Source organism: Talpa europaea (genome assembly GCF_964194135.1).
Source record: "Talpa europaea genome assembly, chromosome: 10".
Classification (NCBI taxonomy): domain Eukaryota; kingdom Metazoa; phylum Chordata; class Mammalia; order Eulipotyphla; family Talpidae; genus Talpa; species Talpa europaea.
The window spans coordinates 25,544,215-25,570,643 of NC_140077.1; the positions used below are offsets into that span (position 1 = coordinate 25,544,215).

At 43.3% G+C, this 26,429-nt stretch overlaps 1 protein-coding gene across 4 annotated transcripts in view; it reads left to right on the forward strand.

The window, feature by feature from the left end:
• Nucleotides 1-701: 701 nt before the first annotated feature.
• Nucleotides 702-26,429, forward strand: part of MYOF (myoferlin) — a gene marked incomplete at both ends in the record, with an annotated part of 129,506 nt that continues 103,778 nt past the window's right edge. For all 4 annotated transcript variants that reach the window (XM_084246103.1, XM_084246102.1, XM_084246105.1 and 1 more), the window contains 3 exons: nt 702-789; nt 18,706-18,761; nt 21,220-21,311. In XM_084246103.1, the coding sequence (XP_084102229.1) occupies nt 702-789; nt 18,706-18,761; nt 21,220-21,311 (236 nt within the window). The remainder of the gene's footprint in view (nt 790-18,705; nt 18,762-21,219; nt 21,312-26,429) is intronic.

The following is a 26,429-nucleotide window of genomic DNA, read 5'->3' on the forward strand; positions in this document are numbered from 1 at the left end:
TTTTAAAAAATAGAATGTTTACAGAAATCCTCTGGTGCAGTGGATCAGCTCCTCAACACACCAATTTTACATGTCCAGATTGGGTTTGCGTGAAACAAACGCAGTAATTCCTCTGTCATACAGTGGGGGGCACCCTTGGACTGATTTTTATTATTATTTTAGCTTTCCTATAAGCGGTTGGTGAGTGGGTGTGTTCAACAGCCTGAGAGAAGAAACAGCAAAAGTTAAAATAATAATAGCAATAAATGACTCATAAAGTTTTAAAAATTCTATGAAGTTAAGAAAATAATGGAAAAGAAACTGAAAACCAATGAATTCAGTTTCACAAATTGTTGCTAAAAGACAGTAGCCTGTTAGCGGTCTCCTGACCTTTCCACAATATTAGCCCCCAATTTACTGCAGTTTCATTTGTTGCACATAATTATTTTTAGTTGAGGCTTTGTCCTTTTCACTTCCACGTTTCCGAATTCTTCAGGGGTGCTCGTGACGCTGCGTAGACTCGGAAGTTTGGCTATCAGTTTACACGTAGCCTGCAGTAAATAATCCGTCAGAGATCCACCCATTTGCTTTCTCCCTCCCCTCTTCCCTGGAGAAATCCTCCCCGCTGGCTCTCCCGGGAAGGCGCAGCCAGGAGTTCCAGGGCCCAAGTCTCCTTGGCAAATGGTCTTTTGCTGAAACTCGCTTTCTGCCCTTACGGAGCCATGCTTCGAGTGATCGTGGAATCTGCCAGCAATATCCCTAAAACGAAATTTGGGAAACCGGATCCTATCGTTTCTGTTATTTTTAAGGGTAAGGAAAAGTTTTTCTCTTTTTCTCAAGTGCTGTTTTGAAATGTTAGCTTCTTGGCTAACAGTCTGTGCAATGAAAGTCTGTGTTTATGCCACTGATAAAGCGTGCTTACCTGGGCAGGTCAGGAGAGAGGTCTGATTTCTGTGGGAGGCATTTAATTTCCCCTGGGCTTTGAGGCTCATTGAATGACTTGTTATTTTAATTCTAATAACAAGATTCCTGTTAGCCTTGGGTCAGAAAACTGTGTTTGTTAATCCCCAAACCTCAGATAGCAAAAGACAAGTTTTGATTTGGGTTCTATGCTTTTGTTCTTTTTGGTTCAGGAGTATACATTTTACTCTGCCTGTGTAAAATGGATAAAGGAGGGAAAAGGACAATTAAATGGACTGAGGTATCATGACTCCATAAATCAGCCTTCTGGGGCATTTTTGGTCCCTTGGTTTTGGGGTGGAGGGATGGAATTATTATTTTGGATTAGTTTCTCATGTTGTCCTGTGCTTCTTTGCAATTGCTCTTCATCTCTGCAAAGCTAAATGTTGCCTGCATGTTCCATGGCTTATAATTGCTTAGAGAGGGAAGAGCTCTGAACAGCAAGTCTGCAGTTAGGGGAACTAGTTTGGCCCTGCTAAATAACCTTGGGCAAGTGACCTCATTTCTCTGGATGTCAGTTTTCTTTTCTGTAAAATGGGGAAAGGAAGGTTTAAATCAGATGGTCTTTGAGAGGCCCATTGTAATTCCAAAAGGTTATTTTTCTATGACGTTTAGCTGTAGTCACAATGGAGGGACAGGAATGGCTGTAATACCCTCTTCCAGGCATTGTGATTCCAGGTTTGCCTGCAGTGGTGTATCTAAGACTCAGTTTGGGAGTTTTATCATTTTCTGTTTGTCTAAAGTCACTGGTAAGATTGCCAGCGCTCTTCTTGGTGGGAGGGATGAAGTGAGGGGGAGGGCAGAGAAAGCTGGACCCCTGATGCCCCAAGTTCCGGACCACGCCTGGCACTTTTCTCTCTTCCTCCAGGAACTGACTACTTCTCCATTCCACTTGCTGGCTTATCTCTGCTTTTTCTTTTCTCTCTCTCTCTTTTTTTTTTTTTTTGGTCTGTTTTATCTCCTTATTGCTTTTCTTAAATCATCAAGTTAAGGATGAGCAAGAAAATAAAGTAACAGACCCAAAAGCTGCCAAGTAAGTGGTTGTTCAGTTAAAAAGAAAATGGATTTGAAGGCAAGTATGGGATTCTTAGAGACCAATGTGATTTTAGGAGCTGCTTAGTGAATATTGTGTAGTTATATCAACATTCATGTGTACTAGATTTAAAATTTTTTTTCCTTTGAAGCAATTACATAATAAAGACATAATTTGAGAAGTTTATATCTTCACCATGGACATGTAAAGACACCTAAAAATATCTTGGGTTCAACTGGTGACATCATTATCAAAGATTATAAAGCAGAGTTTAACACTAAAATATGATTTGTCTGGAGTGTTTAAGCTTGACCAAAATTTTAAGTAAGTAAAAATAATGTCTAAGGCTAGGAACACAAACAATCCACTGAAGGTAGAAAACTCAGTGAAATTAGCAAATATAGTCTATCCAAGCAATTATATTTACTAGATTATTTACTTTAGTGTCTCTTCCAAATCTCCTTTTATTATGTGAATTTATTCATCTGACAAGCAACCTGACAGATGAAAGGACTCTGATCTTGGAGAAGGAACATCTGGACTATAATTGACATTAACAAAGAATCTGGTGACCCAAATTTAAGAACCTGGGTTTCGAGGGCCTCCCCGGTGGCGCAGCGGTTGAGCACTGGGTTGCGAAGCTGCCCGCAGCCTCTGCAGCACTGGTTTGATCCCCAGCTGCTCCCTGGCCACCGGATGAGGGTCCCACATGGCGCACAGACCTCTCCTGCCGACCGCTGCTCCCCTCAGCAGTGTACTTCAGTCTGCCTGCTCTGCTCCCCGCTCTGGCTCTGGTGAATTCTCTCACCCTCCCGCGCTTCTGACTGTACCCAGTGCTTGAATAAATAAATAAATAAATCTTAAAAAAAAAAAAAAGAAAAAGAAACTGGGTTCAAATTTCTTAGCTGTGAAATGATGGGACCCGATCTCCTTGGGGTTCCTTCACTTTTAAAATCTATAATTTTATAGTGCTATGTATTGACTACCTACCCTCAGCAAGATATGGAAGACACTGCCTTAGGTTATAGAACAGCTATGAGAAGGAATTGATAAAGAATATTGCACTTTTCTTGTTTTCAATCTATCTCAGTGACTTAAAACGCTGCTAATGGCAACCCTTTCAAGGCATGCCTCCCAATCTTGAGTACTGCATAAAATTAAGTAACATTAAGTTCTGACAGTTTTGTGGATACTTACATGCTGATGTGTCCATCAAAGTAACATGGAACAAAACCAGATGTGATCCATGGTGTGAACTGGGACAAGAGCGAGGGAGTACGATGTAATAAGCCTTGACAGACTATCAAGGAGGCACAAAGAAAATCCCTCTATTTACTGAAATGTGTGAAAGGTTGTCTCTTGGTAAGTGCAATAGCAAGGTCAGGACACTAAGTAGCACTTCGTTAAGATGGCTTGAGGAATGCCCCATGATGGGCATGCTGATGGTGATGCGGAATAGACAGACTTAGCCGTGCGCTAGAGAATGTGCCACACCATCAGCCTGCTGGTTTAGAGCTGGCTTCCGCCTTCTGTGTTCAAGCTCCTCTGAGGCTGACTACAGAATTACTCGGGATCTGGCTCCGCCCATGTGGATGTGGGCTTTACTGGAGCCCCTGCTGTTATGAATGTCCAGCAGTGCAGAAGTGGCTCATGAAAACCACAAAGCTAATTTGATTTTGGGGAAGCACTAAGTGCCATGCACCGGTGCTAAGTCTCTAGGTCAAGTTCCTCCCAGACAGAGGAGCGCACAGATAGCCGTGCTGCCGTGAATGCAGCTAAGGTTAGATTAGACAGACCTCTGAGACCTCTCTCAACACTGACACTTGATTCCCCAAACTTAACAGGTTTTTTATTATTAGACTTTAAACTTTATCATTTTTTAATAAAATAAGTAATAAAGAAAAGAAAACTAACAATCCAGAGAGATTATACAACTAAAAAGTAGAAATTCTGACCACACTGCTGTTTTCTCTCCCCACTCTCATTACCTAAGAGTAATTAATCTCTCTGAGCATTTTGAATTTTCCCTTTTGCTATAAACATGTAAGTTGTTCCCAGGACTCGCTGTCAGCAGCGGTTCTAGAATGGACTTCTTTACAGTGCATTTCTTATCTTTCTGAATGGATACATTTCCAAAGGACAGATTCTGGTCTAAATGCCTTGCCCTTTATCTTGTCTTTTCTTTTAAAGGTGGATTTGCTGGATATTGCCATTGAATTCCATGTTCTCTTTGGCTTATCTTTTGCTTCTGCACCAAAAATTTTTAAAAAGACTTGTTTGGAGATTTGCTTGCACAGACTTATATTGTGCTTTGACAGTGTGGCAGCACCTTGTTCATGTGAAACATCAACTCTAGGGAGTGTGGCTGTTGACACTTTAGTAGTTTTCTCACTCCATCCTTGTGACCTTGAGAATTTTTTCTCACTTCTGCTCTTCTGTAGACCTTTGCCTTGTGGGATGGCTTCTGTTGTCCAGAAGGTCACCAAACAATTTTCATGCTATTACTTATTTTTTCAGAGCTGTTATTCCATTTGCTTATGCTTGGGAATGAAATCCTAGATGTATCTAGGACATGCTGCCCCTCATTGAGCTTATTAACATGGAGTTTTGAACTAATCACTTGACCTCTCCGGGAACCTTTTTTGAAAATTGGGGTTATAATGGTTTACCTGAAAGCGAGTAGATATATAGAGATCTCCAGAGGCTGTAATTTATGTAATATTTTTTCTATTTGGAATTTTAAAGTTGAATTTAAAAAATAACCTTTTAAATAAACATAAAAGCTATGAGGTCCCATTGAAGAATGGTGAAGTAAGATGGTAGAACGATCCAGTGAGTCTTGTTCACTGTCACCTGGGAAGGTTGTCTATCCAGGATTAGTCAAGAGGATTCTACCAGCTCACAATGACAACCATGCCAAGTCAGTACTTCCGTAGAATCCCTGAACTGTATTTGCAAAGCATTCAGGAAGGGGAAAGTGTTTAATCTGTTGAGTCATCCCTCTCACTTCTGGGAGAACAGAGCTGCAGGCTCACCACCCAAAAAAAGTGGCCACACCCTACTGAGACATGGGAACCCTCAAAGGATGCTTCCCAAAGGCACATTTTGTGGACATGCAGTCATTTATAAAACCCAGTTGCCTCTTGGAAATGAATTTACATGGCTGTTTTCCTTCTCCTCTATAACATATCTTCCATGCATACCCTCAAGATATGTCCTGGGTGTATTTGCCTGGTTTGAGCTTACTGGTAAGTTTCTTCATTCCCCTGGGATTTGGCCCTGCCAAGAGGCTATGGAATTTTTATATTCACCGCGACACCTAGTACATCACTGATGTTGAGTATGCACTTTAAACATTGGCCAGGGAAGCAAGAGCTAGCAGGAGATTGGAGACATCTTAGTACAATAAAATCATTGCTTCCTGGTGTTGAAGAGGACTGTTGGTAGTCAGCCAATCTCCCTTCTATCAGGAAGAATTACCTTTAATATTCTCTCAGGTGCTTTGTAGCTAAGGCTTGGCAAAGAGTCAGTTCACACATTCCCAAACACTGAACGTAACTAATTCCTAGCACCTGCTACCCAGGGGCAAATCGGTGTCATGGTGTTTTTTACATTCTTGATCCTGGTCAGGAAAATGAAGCTGTTAGTTTTTATGTTGACAATTTATACACAAAATGTTCCGTGGCTTATAAAGAATGAATAATGCATAGATAAAGCAATAGTTACCCTACCCCCTGTGGAACTCCTATTGAACAGCTGTTCCTTTCAGTGAGGGTGTGCTTTGAGTTGGATCTAAACTGAGTTTTCACTCAGAAATTGCTGCATAGACATCTGGCATCTGAAGCTTTATCAGTCCATTTGACATAAGGTTTTAGCGTATAAGGGCCCTGGCTTTGGCACCAGGGAGACCTGAATCCCATCCCACCCCTTACTTCCCATGTGCTCATGGGCAAATGAATTAAAATCTTTAGCTTCACTGTTCTTAATGACACCTCCAACATTGCTTGCAGGACTGTTGCAGGATGAAGTAAATATATATGTGAACCTGTACGTAGTAACCGATACATTTCCTTCCTTGTTTGAGAGCATTTATTTTATGGAGTCTTAACAAGGTAGCAGACAAGATCTAGTAAAATATGCGTAATATGGTTTGGTCTTCTAGACTTAGAAAAGCAACTATTTAGAACACAAGATTGAAATAGAAACCAGAATAGACCTGCAAATTACAAAGAGCAGATGGTAGAGGGAAAAACTCCATGGAGAAGGTGTTACCTGACTTGGTCATCCTTTAAGGATGAGTGCCAATTTGACAGAGCTAATGAAAAATCAAGACATTCCACATTTAGGAACAACACAAAAGATTTGGGAGCGCTGGGCTGTGTGATGAAGCTGACAGGGGAGAAATCTGCAGTGATTCGGGATTGCAGACAAAGCAGCGGGGATCCAGTGGGCAGTGTTGGGAAGCACAGATTCAGACTGGTCAGGGGGACTAATGAGACAGCGTACTAGTTAAGGCTAATGCTTTCCAGGGCAGAGGGAGTTCCTAAGGGCTAGGATGAGAAAGAAGAACTAATATGAATGATACCAAGGAAGCAACTGATTGAACTAAATTAATATAATAAATTGCAGTGGGCAGACTAACTGGACCATCTTTCTGTATAGTCCTCTGTGAGTGGGATTCAGCCTGCTTCCCCTCAGCCAGCATGTTCATCTGTCCTGGCCTAGGTGTCAGGTGTCAACCCCAGGTCCAATCAGCTGTGCCAAGGATACAGAAGCCGAGTATAAACCAGACGAGTCTTCTAGAAGACAAGCTTTTGAGGCAGAGAACATGAACTATCCAGCCCAGCTCTTCCCTTTCTAACTTTCTGTTGTTCTGTGGTCCAAACACCTCTTCTTTTCTTAAACAGCTCTCACCTTTCTAGAATAAACACAGGGTGTATAAAGGGAGGGGTTTGGGGCAAGGCAGACTGGTGGCTTTATCACTGGGAGTCAATATTTAGGTGCAACTGTATTGCAAGTCTTTGTTTCCTCCTCTATAAAGTAGGTGAATGATCTGTACATCATAGTAATGGTGTAAGAGTCAACTGTGGTAAAACATCTAAAACACAATCATAGTACTGGGCATGTAACAGTTGCATGGCAAAAGCTCATCCCTCCCATTTATGCCCCGCTTCTTCCCCCACCACTCAGAGGGACATTTGAGAGATGGTCCAGGCTTAGATGAGCAAGTGGAATGTGCGGGAGCTTGAAGGCACAACATGTGTCAGATTCATCTGTGAGAGCACATCATAACTTTCTGACGAGGCACATAGTAGGTTCCGTTTGTTTTTTAAGTTGTGGTCGTAGCATAAAATTTGCTATTTTTAAGTGCATTAAGTACATTCACATTGTTGTGTAACTATCACCACCTTCCATCTCCAGAACGTTTTTATCTTCTTCAATTGAAGCTCTGTATCCTTTTAATAAGAATTCCCCATTTCTCCCTCCTAACCCCAACCCCTGGCATTTACCATTCTACTCTCCGTTTCTATGAATTTGACTAGTCTAAGTACCTCACAGGAGGGAATCATGCAATAGTTATCTTGGTATGGCTGGCTCATTTCACTTGGCATAATATCTTCAAGGTTAGTTTTCAGAGTTGAATAATATTCCATTGTATGTTGATATCACATTTTGTTTATCCACTTGCCCATCAGTGGATTGGTTCCACCATTTGGCTGTTGTGAATAATGTCGCTGTGAAGATTAGTATAGAAATACTATTTGAGTCCCTGCTTTCAATTCTTGACAATATATAACCAGAGGGGGACTTGCTGGATCATTTGGTAATTCTCTAGTTAATTTTTTGAGACACCACCATACTACAGTCATCTCCTGTGTAAAATGGAGAGGATACTAGTCCCAACTTCGGAGTCATTGTGAGAATCAGCCTAAATAAAACAAAAGCACACAAAAAGTGCTTTAAATGTTGCTCCTTAGATCTCCCTGAGACTCTGGTATGGACAGCTTGAGAACACCCATTTTCTACACCACCACCACCATTTATTAAATTCTTACACTGTGTCCACTCCTGTGTGTGTTATCTTATTTCATTCTTATGTCATTTTAGGAAACAGGGAGTATTATCATTCACTTTTCCCAAGGGGAAACTGAGGCAGAGACATGTCAGTGTTCAATTCAGGACTGTCTGGCTGCAGAGTCTGCAGGTATATTCCCTACTGTCATCATGGAAGAAGAGAGAACACACAACCTGTACCTCCCATCAGATTATAATTGTCCTCTCCCCACTCTGAATGGGTTGAGTTCTTAGTGTTTTGGGGTTATTTGCATCTAGTCTGAAAGAGGAAAAATAGGTACCAAGAACAAAAGAACTTAAAAAAAGAAAAAGAAACCCAGCCCTGCTCGGTAAGTTTCCACATGGAAATGAAAGCCTTTATGACGTCCTGTGAGTCAGAAGCTGGGAGCTGGCATAGCTCAGCAGTGAATCAGTTCCTCTGACAGTCGGGTTGGAGCCGTTTTTCCAGTGGAGACAAACACTAACATTCTATATGTAAAGTTTTAAAAATCTAATATTTGCTAGGTGGGGTAGGTGTCCACTTCACCCTACTCCAGTACTCTGGTTTAATACCTTCATCAGCTTTTTCATCGTTTTCATAAATTTAAAGTAGTTCTTTTCCTTATCTCACTTTCCTTATTTCCTTTCATTAAAAAGCCACTATTTTTCTTGTTTGCTAAGCTCTCCTCATGGAGTTCACTGCCTGGACACTTTCTGTTTCTCTCACTCCTCTCTTTTGCTGCTCTTTCATCCTACCACTCCTCTCAAACATGAATTCATTCAACAAACCCTGATGCAGAGTGCACTCTACTGGACCATGTGCCTGGCTCACATGTCAGATAGGGGCCCAACGGGATGTGGCCCCTGCCAGCATGATGCTTGTAGTTGAGCCGTAAGCCCAGCAACTGTTCAGTAAATTCAGTTCAGAGTTTAAAGTTCTAGAAAGGAGTCATTATCATTTCTTGCATATGGTATTAATGATGACAGCTTACTAGCTACTAGACACTGTGCTAAGTGCTTCACATATATTTATTTAATTCTTGCCCAGACATGAAGTCCCTCATTTTACAGTTGAAATGATCAAGGCTTGGGGAAGGTGAGTTTTCTTGTTCAAGGTCCCACAGCAGGTTCCAGATGGAGCTGAGGTGCATAACCCCTGCTGAGACTGAAACATCCCTCTGTGACTGGGTCATGGCCACCCAGCATCTGCATTGACCCACCATGGGCTAATGCATGTGGGTTCAGGGCTCCCAGCTCTATAGCTGAAGTCCAGGTTCTGTCTTCTCCTACCCATGGTATTTCCTGGGGCAAATTCAGCTTTGGGGGCATCTCAACAGACCAGTGCCAGAGCCTGGGGCATTGGTGCCTTTGGGCTAGACACCTTTGGCCTCAGGAGCCAAAGGCTCTCTGGTTTGTCCCCCCACTGTGCTGGACACATGATATTGACTTGAGGAATGGAAAGGGACCTCTTTCCCAGGCTCTTACAATGCCGGAAGCCCTTTCCTGGACTTGGTAAAAGTTGTTCCTCTAGGAGGTGTCCAGACATATATTGTTTACACTTATTTTGCAGATAAGATTGAGTCTCAGTGAGGTCAAGAGAGGACAAAGCTGTGCAGCCAGGAAGAGACAAGGACCAGAACCCCAGTCCTGAGACTTAGTCCCATGCACTTTCCCGTTCCTCCAAGTGTGTCTGACTTTCTTTGAACTTGGCTTCTCCCTTGCTTAACTCTACCTCTCAGCCCCCTCCACTCACAAACAACAGTCCACAAACACATGCGATTGATTCCCTTCATTCCAACCTGCCTAGTCAATAAAGTCAAAGCCATTCGTAGCCTTGGAAGGAGGGCTGCGAACAGTGGATTAAAACTCCCAGCAATGGCAAAAATCCTTTTTAAAGAGATTATTAGCTATGGAACATGGAGAAGTGAGCTGTGGCCAGTTCAGCTGGCTGTTTTCTACCTGGGAAGGATAAAGTGGATGATTCAGATTTTGACTCATTGTTTTGTGCTTGTTTTCACAGTTCTTTTCTATGATTGTCTTATTTTCTCTTGACACTCTCTCTTGGAGTAGAGGGAACAGAGAACAGGATGGGCTCCATGCTGTCTGAAGGAGGCAGCTTATGATTCTAATTCTAATCCAACACTCAGAATTGTCTTGTATCCCAGGCACTTACATGCTTCAGTGTTTGGGCCTCAAGGTGACCTTGTGAGCTGGGCCTTTCCATCTGCTTCTTACAGGATACACAGGCCTTGAAAGTCCCCTTTAAAATTCTAGGAATTCCTCATCTCCTCAGTCTGAGTTCAAAGAGAATTTGTCACGCACCAGCCTTAATTCATTCTCCAGCAAATTATGTCTCAGAAACTTACCAGCCCGGAACAGAAAAATATGTGACAAACTCAGGAGCCACAACACCTGCATTTAAATTCTGGCTTTGTTTCTAACTAGCAGGTGACCCTGGACAAGCCACTTAACTTCATTGTGTCTCAGAATAAGGATAATAACAGTGATAGTTAACATACAAAGCCCTTAGCAGACTGCCTGGCATTATATGAGCCCTCTATCTGGTAGCTATTATTTCTGGATATTAGGTACAAATACCTGTTGGTTTGTTTGTTTGTTTACTGGTACCAGTATTTATTAATGAAGAACTCTAGACAAAGAGCATTGGAGTAAGTGGCCCAAGATCACATAGCTGGTAAGTGGTGAATGTGTCAGGCTACCAGATACCCTATCTGTGAAGACAGGTAAGGACACAAGTTTAGAACGGGGGGCTACAGTTGAAGTCTGCCATTTACTAGCTCTGTGATCTTGAGCAAGTCAGTTAGTATCATCATACCTCAGCTTCCTCATCTGTAGAATGGGGATATGAATGCCTCTGCTATAGGATTTGACATGAATGTGGCTAAGTGCCCAGCACAGTTTCCACTGAGACACAGCCCAGGTGCCTGGCCTGCCTGGACTCTTCTACCGGTAGCCCAGTGCTTGGCAGAGCTGCGACAGGACCACTCCCCAGAGTTTACTCTTAGGAAGTAAATTCTATATGAATCATTCAGATTGCCTGAGTTTTCCTGTGGTTTCCTTGGAGGAACTTCATTTTCATTCAAGAGCTTATACACCTGAAAGGGCATCTCCGGGGCCGTGGGGCGTGGTGTGCAGAGAATAGAGCAGTAACCCATGCCCTTCTGTCTGGACATTCCTGTTTATCAGCCTTGGATTGTATCACAGTTGCCACTTGGCTGCAATGTCTTTCCCCTAGAACCTGTTTGGTAACATCTGCTGGTGCAATGGGGCAGCCAGGGTTGGGCAGCAAAAAGCCAGATGGAGCTGGCTGCGACACATGTCTCAGTGTTCTTCCAGATCCTCTCGATCCTGAGGGAAGAAGGGTCTCCTGTGGACCCTTCCTAAAACTTCTTTGCCCTCTGGTTCTTATGCAAATTCTCCCAGATGCTGGTGGCTGCCAGGTTGACTGCCAGGGAGGAGCAGTCACTACCCACATGCTCCAGGAGGACCTCAGAGGCCTGCCACAGAGCCCCGGGGGAATTACTCCCCTCTTCCTCTGAGCACTACGGCACTGCCCTCCAGGGAAGGCTCTACAACCTAGGAACTCCCTTGGGCTACACAAGGGATGCTGCCCTGGTGCTATACTAAGAAATAATGTAATAACTCCTGCTGATTTAGTATTTACCAGTGCTCAGCCCTGTGCTGAGCACTTTCTCTTCATTCTCTCTTAACCAGTAAAGCAACGCTAGTAATAATGCTTATATGAACTTATTAAATCTAATTCTCTCAAATCATGGAGAAGTGATTCTTGGGGTTGGGTGGGCGGGAACACAATGTTAATAAAACACAGTCCAACCTCCAAGGAGTCATGATCTGGCCTTAATCCTCCAATTTTAGAAACAATTCTGTGTCTATCTGCCAGAGTTTGAATCCCAGCATTACTACTTGCTAGCTGTGTGACCTCTGATAAATTGCTTACCTACTCTGTGTCTTGGTTTCCACCTCTGTAACTGAGGCTGATCATAATAGAATTTACCTCTTGAGGTTGTTGTAAGGATTAAATCACTGTCCACAGAGTACACTGGGAAGAGTGACTAGTTCAATAATTCATAGCACTTAGCGGTTAGCCATGCATGAGTGTGCTTTAGGGGATCTGTGAAATTTTAGGTCAACTAGTAGGTGACTTGGCACATGTATGTAAAAATTTCTCCAAGCAAAGGAGCCATAACCAAAGAAGATGAAGATGCACTTCTAAATGGGAGATTAGTTCTGCATGACTGTGCCAGGATATCTTGTTGATCTCCTTTGCCTACTAAAGAGCTGTTACTTATGGAAATTCTCCTGAGGCTACCCCATAAGACATGGCAGTCTAGCCAGTCAAGATGGGGATACTTCTTGGGCCTCCCCGGTGGAGCAGCGGTTGAGCGCTGGGTTGCGAAGCTGCCTGCAGCCTCTGCAGCGCTGGTTCAATCCCCGGCTGCTCCCCGGCCACCGGAGGAGGGTCCCACATGGCGCACAGACCTCTCCTGTCTCGCCTGCTGCTCCTCTCAAGCAGCTCCTTTCATCTGTTCCCACTCTCTCTCTGGTGAATCCTCTCACCCACCACATCTCTGGCCTGTACCCCAGTTCTTGTATAAATAAATAAATAAATAAATAAATAAATAAATAAATAAATAGATAGATAGATAGATAGATAGATAGATAGATAGAAGAGCTGGGCCAACACCTCTCCTTCTCCTTGCAGGATTATGTGTCTTTCGACATATTTAAAGCGTGTTATCATTGTGGTGTTCTTATTTCTGTGGGTGCCTGGTGTTAACTGGTGGTTTTCTAAGGGCTCTTCAGGAAAACAGAACTGATAGGATACGTGTGTATACCTACATGTGCACGTATGTTTATGAGTGTATGTATACATGTATGCATGTATGTATCTACTTTAAGATTGTCTCATGAGCTTGAAGGGTCTGGCAAGTCTGAAAATTGGGGGACAGACCAGTAATTCAGGTAAGAGTTGACATTGCAGTCTTGAGTCTGAAATCTACAGGACAGGTCAGCATTCTGAAAACTCAGCCGGAAATTCTGTTAGTCTTGACGTAAAATTCCTCCTCTCCAGGAAACAGTTTTTGTTCTTAAGGTCTTCAGCATTGGGATAAAGCGCACCCACACTGTAAAGAGTAATCTGCTTTCCTTAAAGACAATTGTTTGCAAAAGTTCAGCACTTTTATGAATTACCTTCACAGCAACATCTAGACTAGAGTTTGAGCAACAACTGGCCCACAGCCTACCCAAGTTGACATGCAGAATTCACCCCCACTGTGGTCCTCTCGCATGGATGTTGCACTCTTAGATGTCCTCATGTTTCTCCGGCCTTTAGAACAGTAGTCTAACACGTTATCTGGTAGGTGAACCGCAAAGGAAATGGTTCCATGGAAGAGGGTGCGGTGACTTGGCAAAGAGGGCCTGCTCAGGGAAAGCTTATTCAGGGATTGACATGTGGGTTAATTGCTCCATCGGTGACCTTTACCGAACTGAAAGAGAAGCAAGCATAGGAAATTCATAAACAGGAAATGAACCATGGTCCAGAGTGGATTTTGCATTTGAGTCAGTTGTTATGTTCTGGGTTGAAAGTACTTAATTCCTTTCCATAGGAGCAAACAGTTATCTTAATAAAATTAGAGGGGGGTACCAGGGGTGACAGGTAATGTGGAGAAGGGGAAAGAATTTCTATAATTTCATGATATTTAGTTCTCGCAACTTTGATCTTCCTTTTGAAAAACAAATAGGTGGAATTGAATAATTGAATAACTTAACTATAAACATGTAAGACTCTCTAGTTGCTGATAAGAAAGAAAAATATCTACTTTTATTTGGTTTTGGCGGAGGTGTTTATGTGTGAGAATAGACTTCCCATAAAATGTACTGTATGCATATTTTGATAAAAATTATAGTCATCTTGGAAGGGTTTCTGGGTTTCTTCAGAAGGGGAATAGCTAATGCCAGCTACTTAATCCTTCCCTATTAGCTAGGGAGATAAAAGGGTGCAGTTGTTAAATGCGTGGACTCTAGAGTTCAGCCAGTCTAAGCTCTGTGATCTTGAACAAGCTACCTCACCATTTGGACTCGTTTTGCTCCTCTGCAAACAGGGGATGATAACAGAACCTACCCCATAGGCTTGCTAGGGAGATTAAATGAAATGATATATATGATATATGTGAGGGACTTAGCACATGCCTGGCAGGAGTGAGCACCCCCTGTGGGCTAGCACCCTAAGCACTAATGTTATGTGTAGGTGCCAAGAGCTGCAGGAAGTTCTACTTGAATAGTCAGTCCCACCTGGTCTGTGGTCAGCAGGCATATGCTGGAACTCAACTGTTTCCCTTTGTTCTCAACACAAAACTGGATTGTGTGTTCAGGAACATGTATTGGAAGAATTGTAGAGCAACTTGTTTTTTCTCGCTGGATTATGAGCTGAAGTTATAACACCTCCCTTTCTTAAGTAGCTTATATCAGCCCATTGATGCTCAACCTGGCATTCATGGGTCATTCCATGACCATAACTTCCCCACACAGCCTGATTGCCTCTGCTCCCTTCCACATCACGTGGTTCCAGCTGACCACCATGATGGCCACTACAGCCTTGTATCAGTCACCCTTGGCTGCATCTAGCTCCCTTATGGCTGAAAATAGGAACTATGTCTTGGGTAGCTTTATATCCCCAGCAATGTCCAGCAGAGTGCTTGGCAAGTGAAATTTCAAAAATATTTGTTGGATGAAGAATGAGGAAGCTGATTAATGTTTGTGGAAGAACTCATTCAGTGGGCCAAATCATGGGCTGAGTTGTGAGTTCCTCTGTCCTGACCTCACTAGTCATTTTTCCATTCTTCTTCCCTCTTACAGGAAGGAACTCCAAGATGAAAATGAAACAGGCAAGCACATGATGGGGCTTTTTTTTAGTTGGTGGAAACATGCATAAAGATTTGCTTGGTTCCTTTATTTAATGACCCATAAGTTGCATTTGTGAAATGTTTTAAGCCAAGAAGTATCTCATACACTTGTGTTTCTCCACTTGCTAGCACATAGTAGGTACTTAATAAATATTTCAGAATGAACAAATGAACAAATGGTCTTTTTCATATTCTCCTGCTGACTCTGGAACATTCCTTTTCCCACCAAGAGAAGAAAGTCAATAGCACGAGGCTCCTCTCAATTCTTTGTCTGCAAAATGGAGATGAGAATGTTTATGAGGCAGACTGGTTGTAGGATTTAGACACACAACAGAAGTCACAGTCAGGCATTAGGGGTGGTTGTTTAGCAGGAGCTGTTGTAATTGTGGGTAGAAGTCATTTTGCACAGTTCTAGCAATTTAAAAATCCTTTGCATGCTTCCTCTCAAGAGCACTTTCTCAGACTGTAAGCAGAGAGGAAGGTTGAGAGATTTCTGTCAGATGAGGAATGGGATCAGTGGAGAAGTGTGGGAGTGGAAATTTCAGGACAGCTTCTAGGATACATTAGGATCGGACCTGATGAAGGGCTCTGCAAGCCAAATGGAAAGACCACAGTCAGATCTAATTAGCGCAGGGTCTGGCATGAGCTGATTAGAGTCAGGCTGAAGTTTAAAAAAGGAAGCCAGTGGGGCGAAGGGAATGCCCACTCAAGTGGAAAAGTTAATGCTTAGTAGAGTGAGGGTGATGACTCAAGGCTTTGCTATGCTGAGGTCTTGAAAGAATGAGGTGGTTAGTCTCACAGCCAGCCATGTGCTGGGAGCCTCAGCAATGTGACATTCAGTTGAACAAAACCCACCACCTCCCACATTCCACAGCAGCAGAGAGAAAGCGGGGGCCTGGCTTCAAGTATGGTCGCTCTTGTGAGACTACCTTGCTTCAAAATCTGGTCCTGCCACTTCTAACTGGTGACTTCTCTGTTTCCCTAGCTGTGAAAGGGGGATGAAAATAATTACATATGCTCCTAAGGTTAAAGATCAGATGATATAATAGGAGATATATATATATATATATATATATATATATATATGTGTGTGTGTGTGTGTTTTGTGTATACATGTATATATACATATATATAGTCTCTGCCCCAGTTCCTGTCATAGAACTCCTAAAACCCTTGTAATTTATTTTTTTTTAAAGATTTATTTATTTATGCAATCAAGAACTGGGGTACAGGCCAGAGGTGTGGGGGGTGAGAGGATTTACCAGAGACAGAGTGGGGAACAGAACAAGCGGATTGACTGAAATTCACTGCTGAGGGGAGCAGTGGGAGAAACAGGAGAGGTCTGCTGCACCATGTGGGTATCTCCCTGACCGGGGATCGAACTCATGCTGCAGAGGCTGCAGATAACTTCACAGGTTGTGTCTTAACCCCTTGCACCACCAGGGAGGCCCAACCCTTGTAATTTCTTGCATAAGAACTCAGGGTCATCTCTTGCTCTAATATTTGGTCTTTGAGCCCTTCCCTGATGCAGAGCCAGAGTCCTTGCATATCCCCAAGCGATAAGAGCACTAAGAACATCTATTGTTCTAGTGAGGCTACTCTGGGTGACTTCTGCACAGGGCCGGGTCACCAAAAGTCTTAACCATGATTAGACGCTTGAAATTTTCAACCTCTTCCCATTCCTTTGAGAAAGACTGGAAACAATGTTAATCATTGACATCCGTATGTGATGAAGCCGCAGTAAAAATCTGAGTAGTAGGGAATTCAGAGAGCTTCCCAAACAGGGAAGATGGTGCACCCCAACTTTGTAGAAACAGAAGCTCCTGCACTCAGGACTGCCCAAGGCCTCACCCTCTGTATCTCTTCATCTGACTCTTTGTGTCCTTTGCCATAGCCTTTCATAAGCTGATAAGCATAAGTAACTGGTCTTCTGTGTTTGGTCAGTTGAAAGCACAGGCAACAAGCTGCGCTTGTGATTGGTATCTGAAGTGGGGCGAGGGCAGTCTTGTGGGACTGAGCCCTTAACCTGTGGGATCTACACTATCTCCAGTAGCTGGAGCCAGATTTGAGGTAACTTGTAGAACACCCAGTTGGTGTTGCAGAAAATTGCTTGGTGGGGGACCTCCCCTCCCCGATACATCTGGTTGCAGAAGTGTTGTGAGCTCTCTGTGTTGTAGGAAAGGGGACACACATGGGAAAGCTATGTGTTTTTCCCTAAAAATAGATGAGCTCATGCATGCAAAGCATTTTGTGTTGAAATATTAACATTTCTTTTGGTAGCTATTTGGGGATTTAGAGGCCCAATAAAAGCCCCTGCTCTTTGGACTTGCTCCAAGGAACTTTTAAGCACTGGCTAGATCGGCACTCACCCAGCTAGTAGGTCTACCTCCTAGTCTCTGACACAGAATGTGAACCTTGTCTCCTCAGAAAAGTTGTGCCAGGAGTAAAAGCAACTCCTCTCTGCTGGCCAGAGAAAATATTCATTTACTCATTACCTTGTACTGAGGCCTATTGGGGCTCCATGTTTAAGCAGTGAAGATGCTCAGGCTTTTGCACCATTGGCCTCTGTGGCTTTCACCTGCGGCCTTGAATGCAGAAGGAACTTGGCTTTGGGCACTCATGCTTGATGGTGGACACCTGGGGTATGTTGTGGGCATGCGTAAGTGGGGCACACCTGAGCTGAGAGACTGAGGATATAAGTGCAGCAGAGAGCAGTGGAAGTCTGCAGAGAGACCATGAGAGAACGCCAGAGAGCTCAGGGTAGGTAAAGATTCGCTGGAGGCTGGAAGGCCCGCCAGCTTCTGTCTCCCCTGCCTGCCTGCCCCGCGCCTGGTTGCCACACTACAAGCGAAGATCATTAAAAGTCTGAAAAAGCCTCTGAGGGCACCAGGACTGTCTTTTGTCCTCTGCCTGGACCCATAGAGAACCTGTCCTGTGCATTGCTGGCACCACAGGTCTCATCACATGCAGATGCAGCAGGGTCTTCAGATCTAAAATGCCAGGTTTATATCAGGGCGCCAATGCCAGGATGAGCTTAGATGCATCCCTTGTTTTCTTTGAGTCTTAGTATCCTTATTTATAAAATGGTGACGGCTGCATGTCAAAGGTTTGTTTCACTATCTTTGCAACAAGTAGGAGCCACAGAAGCCCATGGGTTACCTTGATCTGCAGGAGTTGGTGAGGGAGAGACAGAGGGTCAGATATTTTCATGAATCTTAGTTCCTCCTTCGCTAACCCCTGTTGAACTCGGGATGGGTAAACAAACTGCCATTCAGTTTGGAACTCTGTGGTGCAGGAGGCTTCAGGTGGGGAAGGTGAATGGGGAAATGGACACATGTGGTTGGTCCTCAGGAGTAAATAGTCTTTGTTTTTTTTTTTAAGATTTATTAATGGATACAAGAGCTGGGGTACAGGCCAGAGGTGTGTGTGTGTTGGTGGGAGGGGTATGAGAGGATTCGCCAGAGACAGAGTAGGGAACAGAAGAGGCAGATTCACCGAAGTACACTGCTGAGGTGAGAGCAGGCGAGACAGGAGAGGTCTGCTGCACCATGTGGGTTGCTCCTTGGCCCTCGTGCTGCAGAGGCTGCAGATTGCTTCATAGTGTGGTGCTTAACCCCTTGCGCTACCAGGGAAGCCCAGTAAATGGTCTTTGAATGAACAAGAAAATGTTCTTTGAATGGTACATGTTCTATGGATATTTCTAATTGATCGATAATTCTTATTTTGTATTTACAGATGAGAAAAAGAAAACAAAGAAAGTTGATAATGAACTCAACCCTGTCTGGAATGAGGTGACTTCATTGTTTTTTAACTTTAAGTGTTTTTTTAAGTAAAACTGTTGTTTCAGTAGATAAACTGCATCTGATGGTCTCAGCTTTGGTCAGAGGTTGGCTCTTCCCTTAGGGGGAGAAGCTGTGCATTTCAGCCCCACCCCATCCCTTTGTGCTCACCGAGAGGAGAGCAGTTCAGGAAGACACAATACCATGACGTGTCCTGTGCAGGGTGGTGTGATTCACAGAGCCTGGACAGAAGTAGGGATCTGTGGGTTCCAGCCCGGAGCTGGCTGTACCACTTGGTCAGGCTATGCTGCATATCTGGGGCGCATCTGTAGAGCCAGGGGAGGGACTAGATCCTTTCAGGAGTCCCCGGGGGGGAAGCTCCACAACTAAAGATATATCTGCAGGCAGCTCATCAGGAGTGCTTATGTGACACTGTGTGTCTGTCTAAGTAATGACATTTACTGTTTTTTGTGTAAATAAAAATAATATATACTTAACATGGAAATTTTGGAAACCTCAGATTAGTGTAAAAAATTACCTTTAGTTCCACTATCCAGTGGCAACAACTGTTAACACTTGGGATGTATAATAAATGCTTTTTAAGTTAACATATTTAATAAAATGAGCAATTTAGCATCATATGACAAATATGAATTGCAAATAGGAAATTTTCTATTATTTCCATATTAATGTCATATCCTGAGCCTATGTCATATCATTCCATTCAAAAATATTTTTAATGACTATGTCATATTCTATTGAAGAGATATCATTTATTTACTTCCTTCCCCCACTGTTGACTTTATATCTATTTTATAAATGGTTTAGTAGTGTTTAATTCAGATATGTGAAAATTTTAATTATTTCTACCGAGTAGGATTTTCCTATCCTGACTAGTTTTTTTAAAAGTTAGTCATCAGCCTCATTGTTTTTTCCCAAGGTGGGTCCAACCTCCCTGGGTAAACACAGTGATAAAAGTCTTTGTTATTTTCACTAAGTCTCTAGGCTGTGAAGATGGTCCCCTCTACTGACTGCTGCAAATGTTTTCTCCCCCTCATTAGTTTTACTAGCTTTTCTTAGTGCCCTTCTGAAGACCCTACAGATCTCACGCAGGTTGGAGGGAGTTCTACTTCTCTGCAATTTCACTGCAGTTCATGACATGAGTAGCTGACTACCTGGTCTTTGAGAGCAAGAGGCTCATCTGGTTGGAACCTGTGGAATCCAAGCCCCTCACACAGGCTCCAGGAAAATCAAGCAGATGAAAAGCTCATATCTGTGTGCGCTTAGTGCTTCAGGTTTTGAATAGTCTTAACAGGCCTCTTTATACTTTTTATACTTAACAGGTGAGCCCAAATGGCCAGTGTTAGAAATGGCCAGTGTGATCAGGTCAGGGCCTCTTCTCAGGGCATTATCTTATTTTATTTCCAACATTTATTCCCTCCCCTCCATTGCCAACTTATTTATCAAGTAAACACTCCAGTTGTAGTTTTATAACTGAAACCAAACCTAAATGAAATGATAATGCCCAATCCACTGGTGTCCGTGGGTGTGTTCTGACGTGAGCTGTGAGCTGCTTTCTCAGTCCATCCCCATCCAGTGACAAGGAGAAACATCAATTTCATCAATAGACGCTGCTTTGTTTAATTCATTTATTACAGAACCAATCGGAGGCATCATGACGCCAATTGGAGTCATGCTGATTTTTTAAAAGATTTATTTATTTATTTATACAAGAACCGGGGTACAGGCCAGATGAGGGGAGGGTGCGAGGATTCTCCAGAGACAGAGTAGGGAACAGAACAGGCAGACTGAATGAAGTACACTGCTGAGAGGAGCAGCAGGCACGACAGGTCTGCAGCGCCATGTGGGACCCTCGCCGGCCAGCCAGGATCGAACCGGTGCTGCAGAGGCTGAGGACAGCTTCACAGCGCTGCGCTCAACTGCCTGTGCCACCAGGGGAGGCCCTGATTTTTTTTTTTTACATTTGCCATAAAGCAACAATTTATTTGATTAAAATACAAGTATCATGTGACAATAGCACTGACCACAGTGGGACTTAAAATTGGGGTTGATGTATTTTAGAACTTGTTTCTTAGATGATTCATCTCTTTGTTTGAGAACAATATGATTAGGAAGAACAAGTAATTTTAAAATAACCATTGAAGAAAGCATTTTACACACACATTTCATTTTATTCTTGCAGCAGTTATGGTAGGTGTTAAGTCAGTTCTCTGACTGTGAGACAAGGGTCTGGTGACTGGTCTAAAGCTACAGAGCCTAGAAAATGGGAAACCAAATGTTCCAGCCCCTTTGAGTCTAATCTGGTTTGCTTTTCACCAACCCTCTGATTCAGAATGTAATCATTTCTATCTATAATTCATAAGATAGTCATTGGTACAGATGTTTAGTATCCATTCATCTTAACATCAGCCCTTTAACAGTCTTGTTTTTACATCCTTTTTGTGGACAGATTTTGGAGTTTGATTTGAGGGGTTTTCCACTGGACATTTCATCTTCCCTTGGGATTGTTGTGAAAGATTTTGAGACAATTGGACAAAATAAGTAAGTTGATTTGCTGTTTACCACTTTGCACAGTATCTCATTATTGTTGATTTTGTCAAAGAAACATCTCTAATGACATTTTATAATCCTTTTAATATAATTATTTTTTAACTTTTTGCCTACCCCTCTCCTAACTTATGAGCCTATACTAGACATGGCTAATCAATCAAGATGTTTCCCCCAAACTATACTCCTAGGAGTTTGCAAACATTAAGCCCCCCCCCACTAGTCTATTCAATTTGGCACTTAACAGGCAAATCTATTTACTCTCTTGAAATTTCTTTGTTAACTGCATATATTTACTTCCCACCTCTGTTGGCTTATCTGAACTATGGATATATTGGACACAAGCAAAATAATTTCTTCTTTCAATTATGTAGGACCCATACACATCTCATTCAACTTCTGCTTTCTGCCATTTTCATTTTAATGTCTCACTAGCCTTTTAAGTCCATTAGCTACGAACAAGATCCTTTCCTTGTCTTACTATTTCAAATGGGGAAAAATCATGGTGATGCCAAATGTTGTCCCCAGGGTAAAGGTGCAGGGCTTCCCAAAACAGGTACCCAGAGGACAGAATGGCCTCAGTAAATTCATCCCAGTCCTTGATCTGGACTTGAGCCTTGTAATCTTACAACCCAATCTTTGGTCATGGATTCAAACTAACCAAGGTCACAAGAATACTCACTTATTATTTTCCAATGGAAATAAATGTCTGATTGGAGGACATTCTCTGATCAATGCATCTTCCTTCATGTTATACTACATGGGAAGCCAAATTACTCTCTGTCCTTGATTGTAAGCTATCATTGGCTGTAAGATGTGCTATTAACTTAAAAAAGGTTTGTGGAGGAGGGAAGGATTCTGTATTTAATGCCCACATCAACTGTAAGAAGCATCCCAGTTTTTAGCTATGTCAATACAAAGGAGGTCCAGTGGATTTAGTGGAGGGTTATTAAGTGCTTTCGTGCTAGGCATGGTATGGTGACATACATTTGAAGATGTGTGAATGTATATTCCTAAAACACATACAGCAAGATAAACCAATGTTACCTTAATAAAAAACAGAAAAGCAATTGAAAACCAAAAATCATCCAATGTGTGTCTTAGCCATAGTCAGAAGGCTACAATGAGAACAATACCTTTGAATGAATTAGTTGAGGTAGGGTGACCATAGAACCTGATTTGCTTGGGACAGTCTTGGCTTATTGTCCCAGCATGATTAATAATGTCCCTTTTGCTGTCAACAGTGGCTTGGTTTGGACAGTAAACTTAAGGGTCATGCTAGCCATTGGAGTCTTCTCTTAACACTGTGAGATAGGAGAGCCTGGACAGACATGTACCCGAGACAATGCTTTGATAGGTATTGCCCGTGTTCACCTGTGACGAGAACCATTTTTCCGTGTTCCATTGCTGACCAATGCCCCTTGTGACTGATGAATTTTCCCCCTTAAACTATATAAATTCATTCTGGCAGCTTCTCCTCCCCTCTTGGACTAGAAAACATTCAAGCTTCTTAAGATGATATTGCCTCTCTTAACTTTGAACCAATTATGTGATTATCTACCTCTCACTCCCGTTCCCATGAACAGTTTGGAAATCTCTGGATTTCCTTCCTTTTACAGCCTAATCTGTTGCCACATCTTACATCGCCTTCCATCCTATTGAGACACAGGGCAAGCTAGAGTTATTAGGCAGTTTTAGGGACAGTGCAGGAGGGGACCTCTGAAGAATTTAGGGAGGCTTCAGAGATAAGGACAACCAAGGGAATGTAACGAATTCCACTGGGAAAAACAAACATCTCAGGACCAAGGACAACACTGTTAACGCTGGTCCTGTTTTCCTTCAGGTGGTAAAGGGAGGCGGAGATTGGAGAAATGGGAGAGTGGTTTAATTTATGGACAACTTAGAAGGGCACCTGTTTAACTTCAATGCAGGGATGTCCATCCAGAGGACTGGGCCATAAAGATAAAGATGCAACAAATGGGGAAAGACAGACCTGTTAGATAAGGAATGTGAAGATCCCCCACTCAGTAGCAAATTAAGTGAGACAGCCGAGAACTAACCTATCACAAAGAGACTGGTGGAGCTTTAGAATAATTAGGGAAAGAAGGTATATATTCCCTGAGACACGACCCCACTTTGGCTTCCTTGCCCCTCCTGGGAGTCCCACTTTATTTCTGTTCTTTTTCTCCTCAATAAACTTTTTCTTTCTCTAAACAAACCTGCCTCTTCTCACTTGCTTGCCTGAGCATCTGCGAAGTTCCTGCTGCAGCTTCGTGAGACACCAACCCGTGGGGGTCTAGTGGCTGGGGCTCAGCACTGCCCCTGCAGCCTGGGATCCGTTCCTGGCTGGGAGACTAGGCCTGACAATTCCGGTATCACTATTGTCAGTGCCACATGTTTACTGCCTTTGGCCACAGCCACCAGCCTGGTTCAGGCCTTTAATTTTTGCCTCATTTGTTAACATGCTTATGAGTCTGGTAGCTAACCTTGGAGCTGCCATCCATTTTCAAAAAAGGCCTCACTTTCCTGAAGGTCCTTTGCTTGTTAACTTTGCAGGGATACTGACATTGGGACCAAGGTTGCTAAGAATGGGGTTGGGCATCTTAGGCCTTGTGGCAGGGTCCTCAGGGAGGTCTGTTAAATTGGGAGATTGGTTCTCTGTGCTGCACATTTGCCTGCATAGTTGTTCACTGTCTTCCAGTGAAAGGCTGACCCTGAGTCTGCTTTGGAATGAATAGTCAAGGTGGCGACACCCCTCTCTGGCCTGAGCTTTCACTGTACTAAGTGGTGTGCTTTTCTGCAGCAGCTGAGAGTCACAATCTTTGGCCTTGATTCCACCAACTGCACAATGCATAGACCTTGTTCAGGGTGCCCAGACCTCACAGGATAAAGGAATTAAACCCATCTGGGAATAAGCTGTTTGCCCAGAATACTAATGTGTTTTGACTCCAAATTTTTCTGTTGCATTTCTACTGAAGAGTTTATTTGAGGATCTGCTTGCTGCTCATTGTAGGAATGTTTCCTTTACCTGGAGGTGCAAGATGGGGACAGGATTTTTCTGCCAGCTTAAGGAATGTCCTACCTGTTGACTTCCATGTTGCCATGGAGACTGGTTGTGTAAATAGGGCTCTCACTCTGCATCTGCTGCTCTGGGGCCTGAATGCAAACAGCCCCTGGCTGCCTGGCTTTGAATGTGTACTGTGACCACACCCACAGCAGCTGGATGTTGGGGGGTGGGGTGCTCAGCATGCATAGCATGGGCAAGTCAGCAACCACCCAACATCCTCAGGGCAGACCCTGTTCTCCCTCACTTTGTAGTCCTCTAACCAGCCTTCCAGACTGAGTGTGAGAGAAAAGCCACAGGAGCCTCTTGGTCACATGATGAACATGAAATGTTATTTTCAGCTACAGTGTCTGAGTGGCAGGGTTTTCCCAGTGACTGAAGAATGAGAGTCCCCTTTGCAGACAAGCAATTTGGTCATCACAGCTAGGACCAGGGAATGCCAAGGGCTATACTCAGGCCTTTTAATGCATTATCCCACTTAATCTAGACCAACATCCTACAAGCTGGTCCTGTTTTCCTCTGAGAGGTTTAGCAATCTGCTCTAGGTCACACAGCAGGTATGTGTCTGAATCAGCTTTTACAAACAAGGCCTGTATTCTTGACTTTTATGTTATATTGTAAATTTCTGACCTCCTATTGTTGTGCCCAGCGTCGACCAGTGCAGCCCCCAAGGACACACAGACAACCGCTGTAAGAGCACAAAGGAGTTTATTACGGGCTCGAGACCGGGCCCTCGACACGCACCGATGTAACGGTGGAGGTCGGGAGCCCTGAACAAAGGAGACAGGGATTTTATATAGGGATACAAGTAGACTTCTAAAAATTAAATCATGTTGGCAGTCATTCATTAGTTACATAGGTGTATCATTCATTGATTACACAGGTGTATTTCTTAATAATGGTGGGTACACAGTTATTTTATGGCTAGTTTGACCCCATCAGTGGCCTGCATTGCTCAGTTCTATTTTATGGCCAATTAGACCCATTACTGGGCTCCACTGTGGCTGGCCATCAGAGATAAGACCAGAGTGGGGTGGGGGTCATAAACCCTCTTTGGAATGCAGGCTAATTAGTCTTGAGTAAGCAAAACTTGAAATACCAAGATGGCGGTTATACACAAGATGGAGGAATAGTGGCTAAGTCTCACATTTCCCCCCTTTTTTTTTTTTTTTAAGAGCACAAAAAACATAAGGCCTACACTAACAGCATTAACATAATTACAACTAAACTTAACTAAAGCAACATTAGTCATTAAAACAGATATCTGGTACACACATTCCTGCACTTTATTGTCTTTTTTTTTTTTTTTATTCCCCCTCCCCACCTGTAATTGGAGCCTTTAACTGTAGCTGGGAAAAGGGGCGTCGCTCAGATCAGTAACTGCTTCCTGCTGAAAGTGGGCGATGTAGGGAGACATATGGGGCTCCATTGCAGAGGGTGTGTACTACAGGGATTGGGGGGGAGAATTATCGTGGTATAGGGGGGCATATTGGGAGTGAAGGACCATTAGCTGGATGGCTTGTAAACGCTGCTTTATAAAGCGGACTAACTGATTTAAAACGCAAGGGCCAAAAGTTAAAGCTAAAAGAAGCAATATTAACGGTCCAGCTATTGCTGTAAGTAGAGTAGTCAGCCAGGGGGTGTTGCTGAACCAATACTCAAACCAGTTTTGACGTGATTCACGTTCACGCCTTCGCTTTTCCAGTCCCTCTCGGACCACAGCCATGGATTCTCTAACTACTCCAGTATGGTCAGCATAAAAACAACACTCCTCCCCCAGGGCTGCACACAGTCCGCCCTGCTGTAAAAATAGGAGGTCCAGGCCACGACGGTTCTGGAGGACTACTTCTGACAAAGAGGTTAAGGATTTTTCTAAGTGAGATATGGACTCCTCCAGCCGCCCAATATCTTCATCTATGACTGCCCTAAGATCCGCCAATCCCTTATGCTGGTAGCTTAGGGCCGTAGAACCGATAGCCACTCCTGCCACTCCAAGGCCGAAAAGAGTGGCGACCGTAAGGGCGGTAATGGGCTCCCTTTTTGTTCGG